Below are 20,838 nucleotides of genomic sequence, written 5' to 3'. Positions count from 1 at the left end.
GATGAGCATGTGAAGGATTCCTTTATGTTGAATGTTTTTCCCTTATGAGTGACCATGGGATCCTTTGAGATATGCTCGCATAATTTGCAGCTTGCCACACTGCAAGGATGTGTGCCATTCTCTTCTTTGTGGGTTTTATCAGGGAATTTGCTTCTTACCGGTTTCTGTTTCAGATTAGATTCCTGAAGGAAGGCCAGTACAGGTGGAACTGAGAATATTTCTGTTAGTAATTCAATTCATATTAACATAGTAAATGATGGTAGATAAAGACCTGAACAGTCTATCCAGTTTGCCCATTAGTTATACCCATTAAAATACATGATTAAATTAACTTGTCTCTTCTTTGGTATTTCTGGGTCATAGACTGTAAAGTCCACCTGGTATTGTCCTAGGTTTCAAATGCTGAAGTTGCTGTATAAGCTCACTCCAGCCCATCCAACCATCCTGTTTGCAGGATATCTACCATAAAGTCTGACCAATAACATCCTCATGTTCCAAGTTAGTGGAGTTCCCGTTAACATAAACATAAGAACATAAGAATTGCCGCTGCTGGGTCAGACCAGTGGTCCATCGTGCCCAGCAGTCCGCTCTCGCGGTGGCTCCTAGGTCAAAGACCAGTGCCCTAACTGAGACCAGCCCTACCTGCGTACGTTCTGGTTCAGCAGGAACTTGTCTAACTTTGTCTTGAATCCCTGGAGGGTGTTTTCCTCTATAACAGCCTCCGGAAGAACGTTCAAGTTTTCCACCACTCTCTGGGTGAAGAAGAACTTCCTTACGTTTGTATGGAATCTATCCCCCTTTTAACTTTAGAGAGTGTCCTCTCGTTCTGCCTACCTTGGAGAGGGTGAACAACCTGTCTTTATCTACTAAGTCTATTCCCTTCAGTATCTTGAATGTACAGGTCCTGTCTTTATCTACTAAGTCTATTCCCTTCAGTATCTTGAATGTACAGGTCCTGGACCTGATTGGCCGACACTTGAGCGGACTGCAGGGTGCGATGGACCTCTGGTCTGACCCAGCAGAGGCATTTCTTATGTTTCGATCATATACCCTCTCAGTCTCTTCTTTTCAAGGGAGAAGAGGCCCAGTTTCTCTAATCTCTCGCTGTACGGCAACTCCTGCACCTCCTTAACCAATTTAGTCGCTCTTCTCTGGACCCTTTCGAGTAGTACCGTGTCCTTCTTCATGTACAGCAACCAGTGCTGGATGGAGTATTCCAAGTGAGGGCGTACCATGGCCCAGTACAGTGGCATGATAACCTTCTCCAATCTGTTCATGATCCCTTTCTTAATCATTCCTAGCATTCTGTTCTCTCTTTTCGCCGCAGCCACACATTACGCGGATGGCTTCATCGACTTGTCAACCAGTACTCCCAAGTCTCTTTCCTGGGTGGTCTCTTCAAGTACCGCCCCGGACATCCTATATTTGTGTATAAGATTTTTGTTACCGACATGCATCACCTTATACTTATTCACATTAAACCTCATTTGCCATGTTGCGGCCCATTTCCCAAGCATGTTTATGTCACGTTGCAGATCTTCGCAATCCTCCTGCGTCTTCACTACTCGGAATAACTTAGTATCGTCTGCAAATTTAATCACCTTGCTCATTGTGCCAATTTCCAGATCGTTTATAAGTATGTTGAAGAGCACGGGCCCAAGCACCGAACCCTGCCCTCCTCAGCCCATCCTACACCAAATCACCACATATGGGACACAGATTGTGCAGGTCTGTCCAGTTCTTGAAATTTACTTCCTTCATTATCTAATTAGAGATCCTTTATGTTTATCCCATGCTTTTTTGAATCCATCACCGTTTTCCTCTCCACCACTACCCTCAGGAGGGTATTCCAGACATCTACCACCCTCTCTGTGAAAAAGAATTTCCTAACATTGTTTCTGAGTCTTCCTCCCTGCAACCTCAAATTATGCCCTCTAGTTTTACCATTGCCCTTCTCTGGAAAAGATTTGGTTCATCTTCTTGGAGTAATGGTTGTAGATCTGTTATAATTTTTCTTAGTGTTTCTATTTCTGGATTGTACATTACTACTAAGGGGGTTCCTTTCTGTTATTTTCTTGCCCTTGTAGTGTAAGTTTTTTTTCTGGGTGTTTTAAGGGATGAGGTGATATTCTTGGAGATTTTCGTTTGAAGGATTCAGGTGGGATTTCTAGGTGTTTATCTCTTGGGTCAGAGCAGATGGGTGTGACTTGGTTGTGTATCAAGTATCTTTTTATATGTTTTCCTTATATTAACTGATCTTGCCAACATTTGCTCATTTCTAATCATAAACTACATTAACTCCGTCCATTAAAAAAAAGTATTCTATTTTGGCTTACGTTGTTGCTCCTACATGTTACCTTGAACCCGGCCACCACACCTTTTCTCTCAGACGAGAGGAGCTCCATCCCCTTTATCATCTTGGTCCCTTTTCTAGTTCCACTTTGCCTTTCTTGAAGGACACTGAAAACTATAACACTCCATAGTGAGGACTCTTGGTGTCTGTGGGGTTTTGAGTGCAGCTGCTTTTGCAGCACCCCTGAAACTGCCGGTGCCCTAGGCGACGGCCTAGTTCTATCTAATCAACGGTTGGACTTATTTGAATAAGTGACACTGGTCGTGGCCTTGTCAAAGGAACACTTCTCGCGCCGCTCTTCTACCCCTTTAAACAAAGACGAAAACAGTACGCATGCGCCCAGACCTCACACTGCCTCTTGCAAGCTTTTTTCTCTCCGGGGGGTCTTCCTCCGTTCATACAAACTTGCTGAGGTAGACTAGATCCTCCTTTCTCGGATGCTAAGCAACTAGAGCCGGTCAGTGGTTCTCCTCGAGAACTGTGAATTGATTGCCACGCCGACCAATCCTACACGGAGTCTTCAGAGCGACTGGAAAGGAAAACCAACCAGAGGCCTTGAAGGGGCGGGGCTTCGTGATCGGCCTTCCGTAAGCAGAACTTCCGCTGGGCACGCGCTCTTTTTCCTTCTCGTCCGGGCCTAGTAGCTGTGTTGCGCGGAAGGGCGCGAGCCGTTAAAAAAAAGATTCTATCCGGTTGAAAACCGTCGCGAGGCGCTGAGTGAAGGTTCCATCCGGTTCAAGGTGCATCAGAGGCGGTCGGGGGCGGAGGTAGAGCCGAGACGCAACGGAGACGTGGAAGGCCGAGATGCAGAGCCGAGAAGACAGACGGGAGAGAGGGAGCATGATGGTGAGGAAAACGGCGGTGAGGGAACGGGGTGGGGGAGGGGCGCGGAACCATCGAGCTACCATTGCCTTGAACCCGCATCCCGAAGCAGCGCTGCCCCAGAATGCACCAGGACGGGGAGCTTTGGAATCCAGTCCTGTGTCTGGGTAACCCGTTATGGATGAGGATGGAGAGGAGAGTTGGTGGTGAGGCAGGGAGGGCGCTGGTAATGAAGCTAATTGGGGTAGGGCCGCGGAGGGACATGGCAGTAGCGGGTGTTTTACTAGGAGGAGGGAGTGTAAGGTCCCTGGAAGAAAGGGATGCACAAGGCATCATGTGGGACAAACCATGCACTCTGTTCATGCTTATTACATTTGCTAAACTGCTGTTCCTGAAGCGTACCAACTAATTGAAAAATCTAGAAAGGAAATTGCAAGAGAAAAAGGCCACAGACCACTCACTATATCATCCAAAGAGCAAGCATACTTAAGATATGCAATTAATCGTAAATCAATACAGAAATAAAATGATTGCAGGAGTAGTGGGAAAAGGAAATAGACAGGAATTGAGGAGGAATATGTAAAAGGCTGTTGTCGGCATCCAGAAAAAGGGGACCATAGGTGGGAGATAGATTGTAAGCTCTTCTGAGCAGGGACTGTCTACTAAATGTCAAAATGTACAGCTGCATACACCTTTCAGCTCTATTTAAGTGATAAATAGTAGGTGTAGTAACCGTTGGTGAGTAAAAGACCTGAGGAAGGAGTTGGGAAAGGCATGTGAATTCCCAGTGAGCTGGCTTTACAAACTACCTGTTTTACACTTGAACTACCTTGGTTTAACTTTTTTCTTTTGTTGCTTGTATTTTTTAATTTGATCTAAGCTATTATTCTGTAGAATGAGCTAAGTAAGGAAGTAGAGGAGGTGAGAGCATCCCAGGGAGAGGAAGAACCAAATCTAGACATCCCCAAAGTTGCTGGATTTATGACCATTAGGAAACAAAGGTAGTGGTGGTTCATGATTCTGTTCAGAGAGATTTAGAGCTGTCAATCTTCAGACCAGGCATTATATCCCCAGGAACTGTGCTGTCTGCCTGGGGCCAAAATGCTTAAGTATCTGCATGAATTTAATGTAAACCGTTCTGAGCTCCCTGGGGAGAACTGTATAGAAAATTGAATAAATAAATAAAATTCAGGATGTTAGCGGAGAGCTTGCTGACATTCATCAAGCTTAATGACTATTATCCACTGGTACTCATCCATGTTGTCACAAATAATACTGCCAAGTACCTCTCTGAATGTATTAAAGTGACTTAATGGTACTGGGAGAGATGGTGAAGCAGCTGGGTATACAGGTGGTAATCTTGTCAGTCTTTTATGTCGAGGGTCAAGGCCAAAGCAGAGAAGCTCACATCCTTGAGATCAATGCTTGGCTGAGTGGAAGGTGTCATCGAGAGTGCTTTGGCTTCCTGGACCATGGGATGATATTCCAAGGGCTGCTGAGTAGAGATGGTGTGCAGCAGACTGGCTAGCCTACTAAATGAAGCTTTAAATTAGAATCATTGGGGGCAGGGTGATCAAAGTCCTCAGGTAAGTGAATCATTAACTAACTCTGCACACATGGAAAAAAGGGGCTATGACTGGAAAACAGTTCAGTGTTCCCCCCACAAATTTGCGGTTCACAAATCGCGGACTCAGTAATTTGTGGAATGCTCTGACCGCCTTTTCCTGTACTAAAGTCAGGTTACACCAATCAGGAGCTGCGTGTCAAAGCAGCTCTTAATTGGTGTAGCCTGACTTTAGTAATGGGAAGAGGCGGTTGGAGCATACTGGGTGTGATTTAGTGTACTGCCGGCGCCCCAGCTGCTCTCTCCTGCCTCTTGACATACTCAAAACCGCATTTGCGGTTTTTCAAAATTCACGGGTGTTCCTGGAATGGAACCCCAGCGAATTTCAGGGGAGTACTATATATATACTAACGCTCAAAGTATGGAAAATAAGGTTCTGGATCTTGAGGCTGTGATAAAACTACTACTATTAATTATTTCTTTAGCGCTACCAGATGCACGCAGCGCTGTACAGTCACAAAGAGTAAGAAAATAGTCCCTGCTTGAAAGAGCTTACAATCTAAACAGGCAAGATAGACAAACAAGATGTCATGGATACAGTTAAGGGGAACAAATAATCAGCTGGCTGGGTTGGAGGGCAGAGGAGTAGGGTTAAGGATTGAAAGGTAAATCAAAAAGATAGGTTTTCAGTCTTCTTTTAAACAAGGGTAGGGGCTTGACGGACAAACTCGGGTAATTTATTCCAGGCATAGGTGGCAGCTAGATGAAAGGAACGAAGTCTGGAATTGGCAGTGGAGAAGAAGGGTAACATTAAGAATGACTTATGAGAAATGGAGTTCTCTGGGATTTGTGCAAAGGACATTTTTTTCAAGCTTGTGATAATGAACTATGATATCTAAGTTGTCATATGAATGCAGCTGAATAATTTGAGTAGTCCTTACAAAATAATTGAGGCATATAATTACTTGATCATTCATTTTTGACATTTAAGTACTCATAAGCTGAATTATATTTTAACTAAAATTCAAAAATTGCTAAAAAAAATTTTTAAAACTATAGAAAAATAGAGTAGCAATTAGGTTAGGTGGATGTTTTTTGATAAATAACAGAGACCCATAACCACAAAGTAATTCTAGGGAGAACGATATATGTTCCCAATGTAGTGTATCTGAGATCTTTTTTTCCACTTAGGCAATTTGTCAACCCATTGTGGTACTAGACTCAAGTTGACATGCATCTTTCACAGTTTTTTTAATGAAAGAACTCAAACATGAAATTGCTGATCTGACAGGTAAGTGATCTGTAACCTGTCGTTAAAATCATCTGTAGTACCTGAAGATTGGAGAGTGGCCAATGATTTACACAGATTTTTAAAAAGGGTTCCAGGACAGATTCAGGGAACTATAGACTGGTGAGCCTGACTTCAGTGCCAGGCAAAATAGTGGAAACAATTATAAAAAATAAAATTGTGCTTGATCCTCTGAATTCGTAGGTTTTGCTGGAATAAGGAATATGTTAATCAAAGTCTCTTTGGGGGGAGGGGGAGTTTTGTCTTGAGAATTTCTTATTTGTAATACCTGCATTATGCTTGTTTTGGATATTTAACTTGTGATTATTATATTTTTTGGTTGTATTCTTTGAAAATTTAAATAAAACTTTTTGAAGAAAAAAAATGAATGTAGACAATCGGCATGGATTTGGCCGAGGGAGGTCTCGTCTCCAGTTTGCTTGACTTGACATGTAGATAAAGGTGAGCTCGTTGAAGTAGTGTATCTAGATTGTCAGAAACCTTTTGACAAAGTTCCTCATGAGAGGCTCCTGAGAAAATTAGAGTCGTGGGATAGGTGGTAAAGTTCAGTTGTGGATTAGGAATTGGTTATCAGATAGAAAACAGAGGGTAGGGTTAAATGGTAATTTTTCTCAATGGAGGAGTAATGCCGCAGGGATCTGTATTGGGACTAGTGCTATTTAACTTATTTATAAATGATCTGGAAATTGGAACAAGTGAGGTGATTAAATTTGCAGAAAACACTCAATTGTTCAAAGTTGCCAAAACACATGCAGACTGTGAAAAACTGCAGGCAGACCTTAGGAAATTGGAAGACTTGGCGTCCAAGTGGCAGATGAAATTTAATGTGGACGAATGCAATGTGATGCACATTGGGAAGAATAACCCAAATCATAGTTACCAGATGCTTGGGTTCACCTTGGGGGTTGGCGTTCAAGAAAAAGATCTTGGTGTCGTCATGGACAATATACTGAAACCTGCCAAATGTGTGGCGGCGGCCAAGAAAGCAAATAAGATGCTAGGAATTAGTAGAAAAAGGATGGTAAACAAAACTAAGAATTGTATTGCTCACTGTTGCGACCTCACCTTGAGTATTGTGTTCAGTTCTGGTCTCCTTATCTCAAAAAAGATATAGTGGCACTAGAAAAGATTGTAAGGAGAGTGATCAAGATGATAAAGGGAACTCCTCTCGTGTGAAGACAGACTAAAAAGGTTAGGGCTCGTCAGCTTGGAAAAGAAATGGCTGAGGGGAAATATGATTGAAGTCTACAGAATCCTGAATGGTGTAGAACGGTTACAAGTGGATCAGGTATTTTGGTGGTTTTTTTCCTGCATCAAGATTTACAAAGACTAGGGGACACTTGATAAAGGTAGAGTAATACTTTTAAAACCAATAGGAGGAAATATTTTTTCATTCTGACAATAGTTAAGCTCTGGAATGCGTTGCCAGAGGATTTGGTAAGAGTGGTTAATGTAGCTGGTTTTAAATAAAGGTTTGGACAAGTTCTAGAGCAGGGGTGTCCAACCTCGGCCCTCGCCAGGTCGGGTTTTCAGGATTTCCCCAATGAATATGCATGAGATCTATTTGCATGCAATGGAAGCAGTGCATGCAAATAGATCTCATGCAAATTCATTGGGGAAATCCTAAAAACCTGACTGGATCGCGGCCCTCGAGGACCAACGTTGGACAACCCTGTTCTAGAGGAAAAGTCCATAGTCTGCTGCTGAGACAGACATGGTGGGGCTGTGGCTCACTGGTTGAGCTGCTGCCTCTGCATTCGGAGGTTATGTATGCTTGAATGTAAGCTTTGAAATGTCAGTCACAAAAAGGTCCCTTTTCCCTTTCCAACTGCTTGCCCTGGATTGGTGGCATGGACTACTGCTACTCTTTGGGTCTCTGCCAGGTACTTGTAACTTGGATTAGCCCTTGTGAATATGAGATATTGGGCTAGATGGACCATTGGTCTGACCCAGTGAGACTATTCTTATGTAATTCTTTAATGAGAGAGAGAAGAATCACAGTATCAATAGGCACAGCCACTGACCCTTAAGCCTTGCATTGAAGAATGCTGATATAGAAGTTCCTGTGGTTTCCATGGGAATGGGGATAAATTCTGTGCCTGTTCAATTCTCGTAAGACAGATGCTAGCGTTTATGGCTGGGGAAGTCATTGCGAAGGTCATCCAATTCAGCAGTGGTTGCCCTTGAGAGGAAGTGGTCTATCAATTGGCTGGAGCTGCGGGCAATTCACCTAGTATTGAAAGCGTTGTAAAGCTCTTTCAAAGGTAAAGCAGTCGGGGTCTTTTCAGAAATGCCACGGCAGTAGTCCGTGTCAATAGGCAGGGGTCACCAAGAGCGCTCCATTGAGACTTTAGGCCCTGTTATTTCGATGGGTGGAAGTCAGCTTGCTGGCTCTCCCAGCAGCGTATGTGGCAGGAGTGGACAATGTAGAGGCAGATCCTGGACCCAGGGGAGTGGTCTGTCCCAAAAAGGCTTTGAAACATTGTGGGTCACTGGCTTGGTCAGAAACAAGGCTGTTGTGTGTATTTCCTCCATGGCAGAGTTTTTCATCGAATAGCAACCTACCTATCTGGGATTGGTATCCTAGTGGCTCCAGATTGGCTGTGGTACATTGATCTGCAGAGGGACAGATGTCTCAAACTGCTGCTTCATCCGCCTCATCTCTCATTAGGTCCAGTTGCACTAGAGCATGGGTGCCCACACTTTGTTGACTCGCGAGCTACTTTTAAAATGACCAAGTCAAAATGATCTACCAACAATAAAATTTAAAAAAAACACAACGCACACTGTACGCATAGAATTGTTAATTATCATATTCCGGGGTTTTTTCAAAGAGGTCAAAGCAGATGACTCTATGCACTGTCACCTCAGTAACAACCATACAAAAATAGACAAATACCCACCCCCTCCCTTTTTATTAAACCACAATAGCAGTTTTTAGTGCAGGGAACTGCGCTTGAATGCCCAGCGCTGCTCTCGACGCTCATAGGCTCCCTGAGCTAAAAACCACTATTGCGGTATAGTAAAAGGGGACCATATTGTAAAATATAGACAGCAGATATAAATTCAGACACATTTTGATCACTAAATTTAAAATAAAATAATTTTTCCTACCTTGTCTGGTGATTTCATGAGTCTCTGGTTGCACGTTCTTCTTCTGACTGTGCATCCAATCTTTCTTTCAGCCTGTATGCTTCCTCTCCTCCACACCTCATTCCCTCCCCCAACTTTTTCTTCCTCTCTCCCTGACCTTTCTTTCTTTCTCTCTTCATGCCCCCTTTCTTTTTTTCTGTTTCTCTTCTTTCCTTCTGTTTCCCTGCCTGCCTCCTTTCTTTCTTTCTCCTTGCCCTCCCCCAAGCCACTGCCGCTGCCATCGGGGAACAGGACCCAAACGCCACCAATGGATAACATGCCCCAAAGCAGATGCCGCCGCCGCCCCATGCTCTCTCTGCTTCGGGCCGATCAATCTTCCTCTCCCCGACGTCAATTCTGCCGTCGGAGAGGAAGTTCCGCCCAGCCAGGCAGCGATTGGCTGGCCCGAACTTCCTCTCCGGCAGAATTGACGTCGGGGAAAGGAAGATTGATCGGCCCGATAGATCGCCAAGGCAAAGGGAGTCCTGGATGATCGACTCACTTTACCTTGGCGAGCTACTGGTCGATCGCGATCGACCTATTGGGCACCCCTGCACTAGAGGATCTGGAATGCTTTGGGCTTAAAACATGGCTCTTGAGTGCAGCCCTAGTGCACAAGGGCTACTCTCAAGTTTCAAGTTTATTTAAAAATTTTATTTACCGCCCAATCGGCCTTCTAGGTGGTAAACATTATTTTATAAACATATATGGAATAACTAAACTAAATCTTGGGTTTATATACCACGCCATCTCCACATTTGTGGAGCTCGGCACGGTTTACAGGAATTATAATGAGAAAGGAACTCCAAGGAAGGGTTGGGTGAAGATCGGAGAAGGAAGAGTGTTAGCGGGCTAGGATGTCGGAAGAGGAGGGAGAGTTAGGTTTTTGAGAAAAGCCAAGTTTTCAGATGTTTACGGAAGGTTTGGAGAGCACTCAGGTTCCGAAGAGGGGAGGCAAGGCTGTTCCGGAGCTCGATGAATCTGAAGAGGAGGGAAGTCCTCAGTTTTCCAGGGTGGGAAATGCCTTTTAGTGAGGGGAAGGATAATTTCAATTTTTGGGTAGGTCTGGTGGTATTAAGATTTGAGGAATTCCAAGAAAGTGGAATTAATGGAGGAAGGATGCCGTGGAGGATCTTGAAAGTTAGGCAGATGCATTTGAAGTGAACTCTGGAAATTATCGGGAGCCCAATGAAGCTTGGAAAGGAGCGGTGAGACGTGATCGAATTTACTTTTTGCAAAGATGAGCTTGGCCGCGGCATTTTGAATCTGTTGGAGTTTGTGAAGGTTTTTCTTTGTTAGGCTTATGAAGATAGAATTGCAGTAGTCCAGTCTGGAGAGGATGATGGATTGGACGAGAACAGCAAAATGTTTTTGATGGAAACAGGATCTTACTTTCCTCAGCATGTGTAGGCTGAAGTAGCATTTTTTTACCAGGGAGTTGAGGTGGTCATTGAAGGACAGTTTAGAGTCAATGATGACGCCCAGGACCTTGCTGGAGAATTCGAGCTGTAGAGTGGAGCCAGAGTACAGTGGGATTGAGGTGGGTAGCTGAGCTAATTTTGGGCCGAGCCAAAGTAGTTTTGTCTTGGATTCATTCAGTTTCATATGGACGGTGTTGGCCCAAGATTGGAGATTCGAGATACAAGAGGATATGTTCTCTGAGAGATTGGTGAAGTTCGAGTCGGTCTCAAGAATGATAAGGATGTCATCAGCGTAGGTGTAAATTGTTTCAAGGGGGGATAGATGGAGGAGTTATAGAGAGGTCATATAAATGTTGAAAAGAATAGGAGATAAAGGTGAGCCTTGCGGGACTCCACAGATTGGTATCCAGGGGGGGGATGAGGTGCCATTCCTATTGACAATGTAGGATCGGGAACGGAGGAATTTAGAGAACCATTCAAGGACTGTAGAAACATAGAAAGGTGACGGCAGAAAAGGGCCATAGCCCACCAAGTCTGCCCACTCTACTGACCCGCCCTATCAAGTCTGAGTGTCTTACTAGGCCTCTGTAGGGATCCCACGTAGATGTCCCATTTATTCTTAAAGTCAAGCACGCTGTTGGCCTTGGCCACCTGCTCCGGAAGCTTATTCCAGTGCCCTACCACTCTTTCCGTGAAGAAATACTTCCTAATGTCACCCCTAAATTTCCCTCCTCTGAGTTTGAGCGGATGCCCTCTTGTGGTCGAGGGTCCCCTGAGTAGAAAGATGTCATCTTCTACCTTGACACGACCCGTGATGTATTTAAACGTTTCAATCATGTCTCCCCTCTCCCTGCGTTCCTCCAGAGTGTAGAGCTGCAGTTTGTTCAGTCTCTCCTCATATGAGAGACCCTTGAGCCCCGAAATATTCCTAGTGGCCATCCGCTGAACCGACTCGACTCTAAGCACATCCTTGCGGTAATGTGGCCTCCAGAATTGCACACAGTACTCCAGGTGAGGTCTTACCATGGTTTTGTACAGTGGCAATATGACCTCAGGTTTCCTGCTTGCGAAACTTCTATTGATACGTCCCATCATTTGTCTTGCCTTGGATGATGCTTTTTCCACCTGATTTGCAACCTTCATGTCTGCACTGATGATCACTCCCAAGTCTCGCTCAACTATCGTCCTGGTCAACGTTTCTCCATTTAAGGTGTAGGTTTTGCATGGATTCCTGCTACCGAGGTGCATGACCTTACATTTCTTGGCGTTGAAGCCCAGCTGCCATGTTGAGGACCAGTTCTCCAATGTAAGCAGGTCCTGGGCCATACAATCCTGCAAATCATTTTCCCTTACTATATTGCATATTTTGGCGTCATCGGCGAATAATGTTACTTTACCCTGAAGCCCTCGTGTCAAGTCCCCTATGAATATGTTAAAAAGGAGTGGACCCAGGACTGAGCCCTGAGGTGATACCTATCTCGGAGAGTTGGTAGATCAGAATATCATGGTGAACAACGTCGAAAGCGGCGGAGAGATTGAATTGCAGGAGGACGGCGAACTTGTTACGGGAGTGAAGTTGTTGAACCTTGGAGATTAGGGAGGTTAATAGGGATTCGGTGCTGAAATTGGGGCAAAAGCCATATTGGTAAGTAGGAGAATGGAAAATTTCAGAATCTGTCGGCTGGGATAGTGCTAGAGGCCGTTGGAGTAGGGTAGGGTCAGTGAGCACTAGGGCGTTGTAGGAGATTGCGAGTGGGAAGGAGCAGCGTAGGGTAGTGACCTTTTCATTGAAGAATTTTGCTAGAGCTTCGGATGAGGGAGAGGAGGGGAGAGAGGTGGAGTCTTTTTTGGAGGTTAGAGAGCACCAGATTTTGAAAAGTGTACTGCTCTGGTTGTTGGATCTGGATATATTCTCGCCGTAGAAGTTCTTCCTAGCTTTTTTCAGTGCTGAATTGTAGAGCTTAATGTTGGCTCTCCAGGACTGTCTGTCTATGGGGGAGTTAGATTTTTTCCATATGCGCTCTAGGGCTCGACATTTCTACTTTAGTTCTCTGTGATAAGGGAGGTACCAGGGGGCTTTGCGAGGGTAGGAGATGGATTTGGTGGAAAGGGGGGCGAGGGAGTGGAAGGTGGATTCAGAGAGGGAGGTCCAGTTATGCCAGTTGGATTCGGGGTCTGCGGGCTTGGGAGCGGAGGAGAGTTGTTTGAGAAATTTTGTCCAGAACAGGTCGCTTGAAATTTTTTTGCGAAAGGTGATGGAATTAAAGGAGGGGGGAGGGGCCCCAAGATGCGACATGAAGATGGGTAGGAAGAAGGTCCCAAGGAAGTGGTCAGACCAGGGGACCTGTTCCCATCGGGTGTCGTCGGCTGCGGTTTTGTAGGCGGTAAGGTCCAGGAAACTAATGAGGTCTAAAATGTGTCCCTTTTCATGGGTTGGGGAAGGTGAAGGGGGGGGGGGATAAACCAAGAGAGATGAGGAAGTTCTTCAGTTCAATCGTATCCTTGTTGGTGTTGTCATCAAGGTGGAGATTGATGTCCCCAATGATCAAGAGTCTTTGAAATTTGAGGAAGGCGTTTGAAATGGTGTTGAGAATGAGATCAGAGGATTTGTTCCAAGGGGTAGGTGGGCGATAGAGAAGTAGGATACCCAGAGGGTGAGGTTGGAGTTCGTCATTGACCGAGGCTAGCATGTATTCTAGAGAGGTGTGGCTGCTCTTTTCGATGAGCTGGACATCGAAGAATGATTTGTAAATTAGTGCCAGGCCGCCGCCTTTTCGGTTAGTTCTGGGAGAGAAGAGACCTTGGTAGCCGTGGGAGCAGAGTTCATTTTGTGTAAATATGTCGTCTTTTGTGATCCAAGATTCCGTGACGCATAGGAATCCCGGGTCAGAGTCTTCGAGTAGGTCCTTCAGGATTTGGATCTTATTGCAAGCGGACCTGGCGTTGCAATAGAGTGTTGGGACTGGGGTGAGCGAGTCTGAAGCAAGGTTGGGGAGACCACACTACCGAAAGGACGTGCTGAGGATCGAGTCGGTTCAGCGAATGGCCACCAGGATGGTCTTGGGGCTCAAGGATCTCACGTATGAAGAAAGATTAAAAAAATTGCGGCTGTACTCACTTGAGGAAAGAAGAGAACAGGGAGATATGATTGAAACATATAAGTACATCACGGGACGCATCGAGTCAGAAGATGATATCTTCTGGCTCATGGGACCCTCGACCACCAGAGGGCATCCGCTGAAAATCTGGGGAGGGAACTTTCATGGCGACTCCAGGAAGTACTTCTTCACCGAAAGAGTAGTGGATCATTGGAACAGACTCCCACTGCAGGTAATAAAGGCCAGCAGCGTGACGGATTTTAAGAGAAAATGGGATACTCATGTGGGATCTTTAAGGGAGTAAGTTCATGGGAGGGGATACTTGGAATGGGCAGACTTTGTGGGCTATAGCCCTTTTCTGCTGCTTTTTTCTATGTTTCTATGAACAGACTTTAGGGAGGTGTGATTGACTCTTCGAGGGTTTTTTTTGGAGGGATGGTTTCTGGTGCTCAGCAACGTGGGGATTTTGAGACCAGGGCAGATGTTAGCATCGATTGAGGGGTCGGGAAGGTTGGGGGAAGGAGGTTTCAAGCAGGGGGAGGTATACATCTTTTAAAACAATCATATTTAAAAACAAACCAAAAACAAACAAAGAAGGGAAGAACTACAATTTATCAAGTAAGTAAGAGAACATATAGGGAAAAACCAAAAGGGAGGGTGTCTAAAAGTAGAATAAAACTATGTAGCACTAAAAAGGGCATTTAGGTCTCGAAAGCATCAAGAAAAAGAAAAGAAATGTTTTTAAATTCGTCTTAAAATGAAGATTTGATTCTTCCTGTAAGTGGATCGGAATATTATTCCAAAGTAATGGAGCGCTGACAGAGAAAATAGTAGACCTCATTGTGTTGATAAATTTTAGAGATGGAACAGATAAAAGATTTTTAGAAGAAGATCTTAGTCTTAGAAGAACTATAGGGAATAAGAAGGTTATTGATAAATTCTGGTTGATTACTTTGTCTAGTTTTAAAGGTTAGTAAAAGAATTTTGTATGATTCTATGTTCTACCGGCAACCAATGAGCTTTATAAAGGAGGGGAGTAACATGGTCTAACTTCTTTGCATTAAAAATGATCTTCACTGCAGTGTTTTGTATAATTTGGAGTCTTCTTCGCTTCTTATGCAAAAGATTGGAAGATGTTTCAGAGTGGATGTAATGACCGGAATGTATAACCCTATAGGGCGCACTTATCCATTGTGCTTGCATTCCTCCAAGATGGACTAGAAAAGGGCATAACGGTTGGCTCTCTGAAGATGCAAGTAGCAGGCCTTTCTTGTTTTAGAGTGTGCATGGAGCAAGTGTCCTTGGCATTGCATCTGGACGTCTCCAGATTTTTGAAGGGAATGATATAATCGCATTCTCCAATACATCAACTATTTTCATCCTGGAATATCAATATTGAATTGCAGGCACTCAGTAAGTTACTTGCAGGGAGCGTCACTTTTGGATCTGACAGTTAAGCCAGTGTTTGTAGTTGTTGTCAATTCAGTGAGAAGAGTGTTGGAGCTGTAGGCCTTATCATGCAGAGAATATTTCCTCAGACTTATAAAGGTTGGGGTGTCACTGCACAATGCTTTTTTTTCTGCCATAGGTGGTTTTGGCTTTCCCCATAAATCTAGAAGTCCAACTGCCTGTATTTCATCCCACGGGCGTGAAGAAAAAGGAAAAAATTCTAAAGTAACTGGATGTTAGAGTACTTCTCAAGGTAACAAACGACTTTTGCCTGACAGATTTCTCTTTGTCCTTACAAATACCAGTCGCTGGGGGAATCCTACTTCGAAGGCTTCCATTTCACGATGGATTCGCATGGCGATTTCGTAACATATATCGGATGTTGGAAATTCCCCTCCCCCCTCCCCGATTTGTTAGAGGGCACACTACTAGGAGTGTGGCCTCTTCTCGTGTGGTGTCATCCAAAGAGATTTGTAGGACAGCTATATAGTACATCCCCTCGTATTTTCACAAAGTTTTACAAGGTGGCAGCTTGGCTAGATGCCATTTCTTGGTCCTCAGTCCTAGTAGCAGGCTCATCTGCCCCTCCTTAGACTTGGGGGACTGCTTTGGTATATCCCAAGCATTCAAGACTACTGTATCCTTTGCCCCAGAAGAGAAGATTAGGGTCTTAGCTCAATCTTCTTTCTGGAATAAGGGTACAGTAGTTTTGACAGCCCACCCTGTCAAATGTTAATTAACCTACTTACTGTCTCAGACATGTATGTGTGGTCCAGTATCAGGGAGGTTCCCTGTACCCCTCCTTCCAATTTATTTTCCTAGTACAGTGGTGCCTCACACAACGAACTTAATCCGTTCCAGGAGCAAGTTTGTTATGTGAAACGTTCGTTGTGTGAAACGCGTTTTCCCATAAGAATACATGTAAAACAAAATAATTCGTTCTGCAGCCCTGTTGTCCCATAAGAATACCTGTAAAACAAAATAATTCGTTCTGCAGCCCTACATTTCCCTCCCTCCACCTCACCTCACATGCAGAGCCTGCCAGCCTTCTCCCTCACCCAGCCGCACGATCTGCAGGAGGCTAAGAACTTCGGGAACTGGGTCAGTTCCCACTGCAGCTCCATGTGACTCTAGGCAAATCACCTGACCCTCCAGTTGTCCTAGGTCAGTGGTCGGCAAACCGCGGCTCGCGAGCCGCATGTGGCTCTTTAGCCACTTGAGTGCAGCTCTGCACTTGCCTAGGGCCCGAAACTGTCAGAAGGGTCCCAGGGCTGGCGTAAGAGGGGGGAGCATAGATCTAAGGGGCCCTGCGATCCAAACTTCTTTATTAAACACCTAAATTTTCCTTTTCAGAGGGACCCCGACATGGCAGCTGTTCTCATAAACTGCCGGTAGCTGCCCCGAAGCTTTCCCTTTGCGGCGATCTGCCCTATCAGAAACGGGAAGTTGCAGCAGAGGGAAAACTTCGGGGCAGCCGCAGGCAGTTTGTGAGAATGGCTGCCATGTCGGGGTCCCTCTGAAAAGGAAAATTTTGGCTGGAGAGGGCAGTGATCTCTTGCCTTCCCTACTGCTCCTCCCCCGTACTGTCCAGCTTTCCCTCCCCTGCTGGCCAGAACTCCTCATCTTTCCCCCAAGAAATTCAACAGTTTTCCTTCCTCCCTCTTCGGCTGTACCAGCAGGTTAGTTTGTCTGCACAATATTCACTGCTGCTGTGCATCAGCGGGTCTGGCTCCCGGCACGATCTCAAAAAGCTGTGCACGCGCAGCTGCTGGAGTTGATCAATGTTCTCCTCTCTGCAACTTCCGGTTGCGTCAGAGGAGAAGATTGAACAACAGAGCATGCGCGCATGTGCTGCTCCCTGAAAGCGTGTGGCTGGCCGAAAAAGAAAGCCGGAAAACTCGGCATCCGAGGTAAGGTGAGGGTGCTGCTGTTCCCGGCTCACATTAGGAAGCGGCGAGAGTAGTTCCGCCCCCCCCCCCCGGGCCCCTCGGGCGACTTCGTTGTGTGAAATGAAGTTCGTTATAGGGAGCAAGACAAAAAGTTCGTTATGCGCAGCGTTCGCTGTGCGAGGCGTCCGTTATGCGAGGCACCACTGTAATTGATGGTTTCTGTGGTACAGACTACTGCTGCCCGATTCAGGGGAAAAAATTTTGATTTGATTCAGCCTATTGAATTAGTTTTTCGATTCGATTCAATTTTCCTGCCCAATTGGGTGTGTGTTGTGTTTTGGTTTTTTTTCAAACATCCTGGTGGGTTTATTTTATAGCCTCTTCACCCCCTTTGCCTTCTAACCACACTGGCGCTGTGGTGTAAACTAAATAAACAAACAAAAAATACTTTTCCTCTCTCTCTTAAATCCTAGCTCACGTTTGCGGTCTAACACCAGGGCTCTGGTTGTCTTCTGATAACTTGCTTGCCAGGGTCGTCGTCTTTTTCCATGCTCACCATCCATCTGCCATCTCTTTCCTCCCCTTCCATTTCCCTTCAATCCCCCAGAAGTCTGGCAACTATCTTTTTTTTTCACCTCCATCCACAGATCCACCTTTCTTAACTACCCTTTCATCCAGCATCTCTCCCTCCTTCCCCACCACCCCAGGGTCCACTATCTCTCCCTTTCTTTTCCCAACTACTCTCCTATCCAGTATCTCTATCCCCCCTTCCACACCATCCCTTGTGTCCAACTTCTCTCCCTTTCTGTTCCTTCTCTCCCTAAATCCCAGTCTCCTCTATTTTTAGACCCATTATTTCTTCCCGCCCAAAGTCCGACATATGCACGTCTTTGAACCCCCTTCCCACCCTCCCTCCGTGTACTTCTACACCAGGGCCCTCCATCCCTGAAGGCCTCTTCCCCCGTCCATCCCTAAAGACCTATCCCCCCTCCCCACCATCCCTAAAGGCCTGTCACCCCTTCCCACCATCCCTAAAGGCCTGTCACCCCTTCCCACCATCCCTAAAGGCCTGTCACCCCTTCCCACCATCCCTGAAGGCCTGCCCCCCCACCATCCCTGAAGGCCTGCCCCCCCCACCATCCCTGAAGGCCTACCCCCCACCATCCCCGAAGGCCTGTCCCCCCCCCACAATCTCTGAAGTCCTGTCCCCCCCACCATCCCTGAAGGCATATACCCCCTCTCCCCACCATCCCTGAAGGCCTGTCACCCCTCCCCACCATCCCTGAAGGCCTGTCACCCCTCCCCACCATCCCTGAAGGCCTGTCACCACCTCCCCACCATCCCTGAAGGCCTGTCACCCCTCCCCACCATCCCTGAAAGCCTGTCACCCCTCCCCACCATCCCTGAAGGCCTGTCATCCCTCCTCACCATCCCTGAAGGCCTGTCACCCCTCCCCACCATCCCTGAAGGCCTGCCCCCCACCATCCCTGAAGGCCTGTCCCCCCCACAATCTCTGAAGTCCTGTCCCCCCCCCACCATCCCTGAAGGCCTATCCCCCCCTCTCCCCACCATCCCTAAAGGCCTGCCCCCCCACCATCCCCGAAGGCCTGTCCCCCCCACAATCTCTGAAGTCCTGTCCCCCCCACCATCCCTGAAGGCATATCCCCCCCTCTCCCCACCATCCCTAAAGGCCTGTCCCCCCCTCCACACCATCCCTAAAGGCCTGTCCCCCCCCTCTCCCCACCATCCCTAAAGGCCTGTCCCCCCTCTCCCCACCATCCCTAAAGGCCTGTCCCGCCTCTCCCCACCATCCCTAAAGGCCTATCCCCCCTCCCCCCACCATCCCTAAATGCCTGTCCCCCCCTCTTCCCACCATCCCTAAAGGCCTGTCCCCCCCTCTCCCCACCATCCCTAAAGGCCTGTCCCCTCCTCTCCCCACCATCCCTAAAGGCCTGTCCCCCCCTCTCCCCACCATCCCTAAAGGCCTGTCCCCCCCTCTCCCCACCATCCCTAAAGGCCTGTCCCCCCCTCTCCCCACCATCCCTAAAGGCCTGTCCCCCCCTCTCCCCACCATCCCTAAAGGCCTGTCCCCCCCTCTCCCCACCATCCCTAAAGGCCTGTCCCCCCTCTCCCCACCATCCCTAAAGGCCTGTCCCCCCCTCTCCCCACCATCCCTAAAGGCCTGTCCCCCCTCTCCCCACCATCCCTAAAGGCCTGTCCCCCCCTCTCCCCACCATCCCTAAAGGCCTGTCCCCCCCTCCCCACCATCCCTAAAGGCCTGTCCCCCCCTCCCCACCATCCCTAAAGGCCTGTCCCCCTCTCCCCACCATCCCTAAAGGCCTGTCCCCCTCTCCCCACCATCCCTAAAGGCCTGTCCCCCTCTCCCCACCATCCCTAAAGGCCTGTCCCCCTCTCCCCACCATCCCTAAAGGCCTGTCCCCCTCTCCCCACCATCCCTAAAGGCCTGTCCCCCTCTCCCCACCATCCCTAAAGGCCTGTCCCCCTCTCCCCACCATCCCTAATGGCCTGTCCCCCTCTCCCCACCATCCCTAATGGCCTGTCACCCCTCCCCACCATCCCTGAAGGCCTGTCACCCCTCCCCACCATCCCCGAAGGCCTGTCACCCCTCCCCACCATCCCCGAAGGCCTGTCACCCCTCCCCACCATCCCCGAAGGCCTGTCACCCCTCCCCACCATCCCCGAAGGCCTGTCACCCCTCCCCACCATCCCCGAAGGCCTGTCACCCCTCCCCACCATCCCCGAAGGCCTGTCACCCCTCCCCACCATCCCCGAAGGCCTGTCACCCCTCCCCACCATCCCCGAAGGCCTGTCACCCCTCCCCACCATCCCCGAAGGCCTGTCACCCCTCCCCACCATCCCCGAAGGCCTGTCACCCCTCCCCACCATCCCCGAAGGCCTGTCACCCCTCCCCACCATCCCCGAAGGCCTGTCACCCCTCCCCACCATCCCCGAAGGCCTGTCACCCCTCCCCACCATCCCCGAAGGCCTGTCACCCCTCCCCACCATCCCCGAAGGCCTGTCACCCCTCCCCACCATCCCTGAAGGCCTGTCACCCCTCCCCACCATCCCTGAAGGCCTGTCACTCCTCCCCACCATCCCTGAAGGCCTGTCACCCTTCCCCACCATCCCTGAAGGCCTGTCACCCTTCCCCACCATCCCTGAAGGCCTGTCACCCTTCCCCACCATCCCTGAAGGCCTGTCACCCTTCCCCACCATCCCTGAAGGCCTGTCACCCTTCCCCACCATCCCTGAAGGCCTGTCACCCTTCCCCACCATCCCTGAAGGCCTGTCACCCCCCCCCACCATCCCCGAAGGCCTGCCACCCCCCCCACCATCCCCGAAGGCCTGTCCCCCCACCATCCCCGAAGGCCTGTCCCCCCACCATCCCTGAAGGCCTATCCCACCCTCTTCCCACCATCCCTGAAGGCCTGTCACCCCTCCCCACCATCCCTGAAGGCCTGTCACCCCTCCCCACCATCCCTGAAGGCCTGTCACCCATCCCCCCCATCCTTGAAGGCCTGTCACACCCCCCACCATCCCTGAAGGCCTATCCCCCCCACAATCTCTGAAGTCCTGTCCCCCCCCCACCATCCCTGAATGCATATCCCCCCTCTCCCCACCATCCCTAAAGGCCTGTCCCCCCCTCTCACCACCATCCCTAAAGGCCTGTCCCCCCCCTCTCCCCACCATCCCTAAAGGCCTGTCCCCCCTCTCCCCACCATCCCTAAAGGCCTGTCCCCCCCTCTCCCCCACCATCCCTAAAGGCCTGTCCCCCCCTCT

The 20,838-nt window shown here is 48.1% G+C and overlaps 2 protein-coding genes across 5 annotated transcripts in view; one reads left to right on the top strand and one right to left on the bottom strand.

Annotated features, from left to right (window-relative positions):
* ZMYM3 (zinc finger MYM-type containing 3) overlaps positions 1 to 2,819 on the bottom strand; it is a 677,821-nt gene extending 675,002 nt beyond the window's left edge. Inside the window, exon 1 of one of the 3 annotated variants that reach the window (XM_033945153.1) lies at positions 2,704 to 2,819. In XM_033945153.1, the coding sequence (XP_033801044.1) occupies positions 2,704 to 2,752 (49 nt within the window). In that variant the 5' untranslated portion in view covers positions 2,753 to 2,819. Of the gene's footprint in view, positions 1 to 2,336; positions 2,661 to 2,698 lie in introns of those variants that run through there. The other 2 variants (XM_033945158.1, XM_033945160.1) reach the window with 2 other exon arrangements.
* Positions 2,820 to 2,945: 126 nt separating this feature from the next.
* The window catches only part of NONO (non-POU domain containing octamer binding), a 360,169-nt gene continuing 342,276 nt past the window's right edge, over positions 2,946 to 20,838 (top strand). Inside the window, exon 1 of one of the 2 annotated variants that reach the window (XM_033945165.1) lies at positions 2,946 to 3,199. In XM_033945165.1, the coding sequence (XP_033801056.1) occupies positions 3,158 to 3,199 (42 nt within the window). In that variant the 5' untranslated portion in view covers positions 2,946 to 3,157. The remainder of the gene's footprint in view (positions 3,200 to 20,838) is intronic. The other variant, XM_033945166.1, reaches the window with a different exon arrangement.

This window comes from Geotrypetes seraphini, chromosome 5, assembly GCF_902459505.1.
Source record: "Geotrypetes seraphini chromosome 5, aGeoSer1.1, whole genome shotgun sequence".
NCBI classification, from domain to species: domain Eukaryota; kingdom Metazoa; phylum Chordata; class Amphibia; order Gymnophiona; family Dermophiidae; genus Geotrypetes; species Geotrypetes seraphini.
Note: the sequence above shows the minus strand (reverse complement) of the source record. Positions and strands in the feature narration are given on the sequence as shown.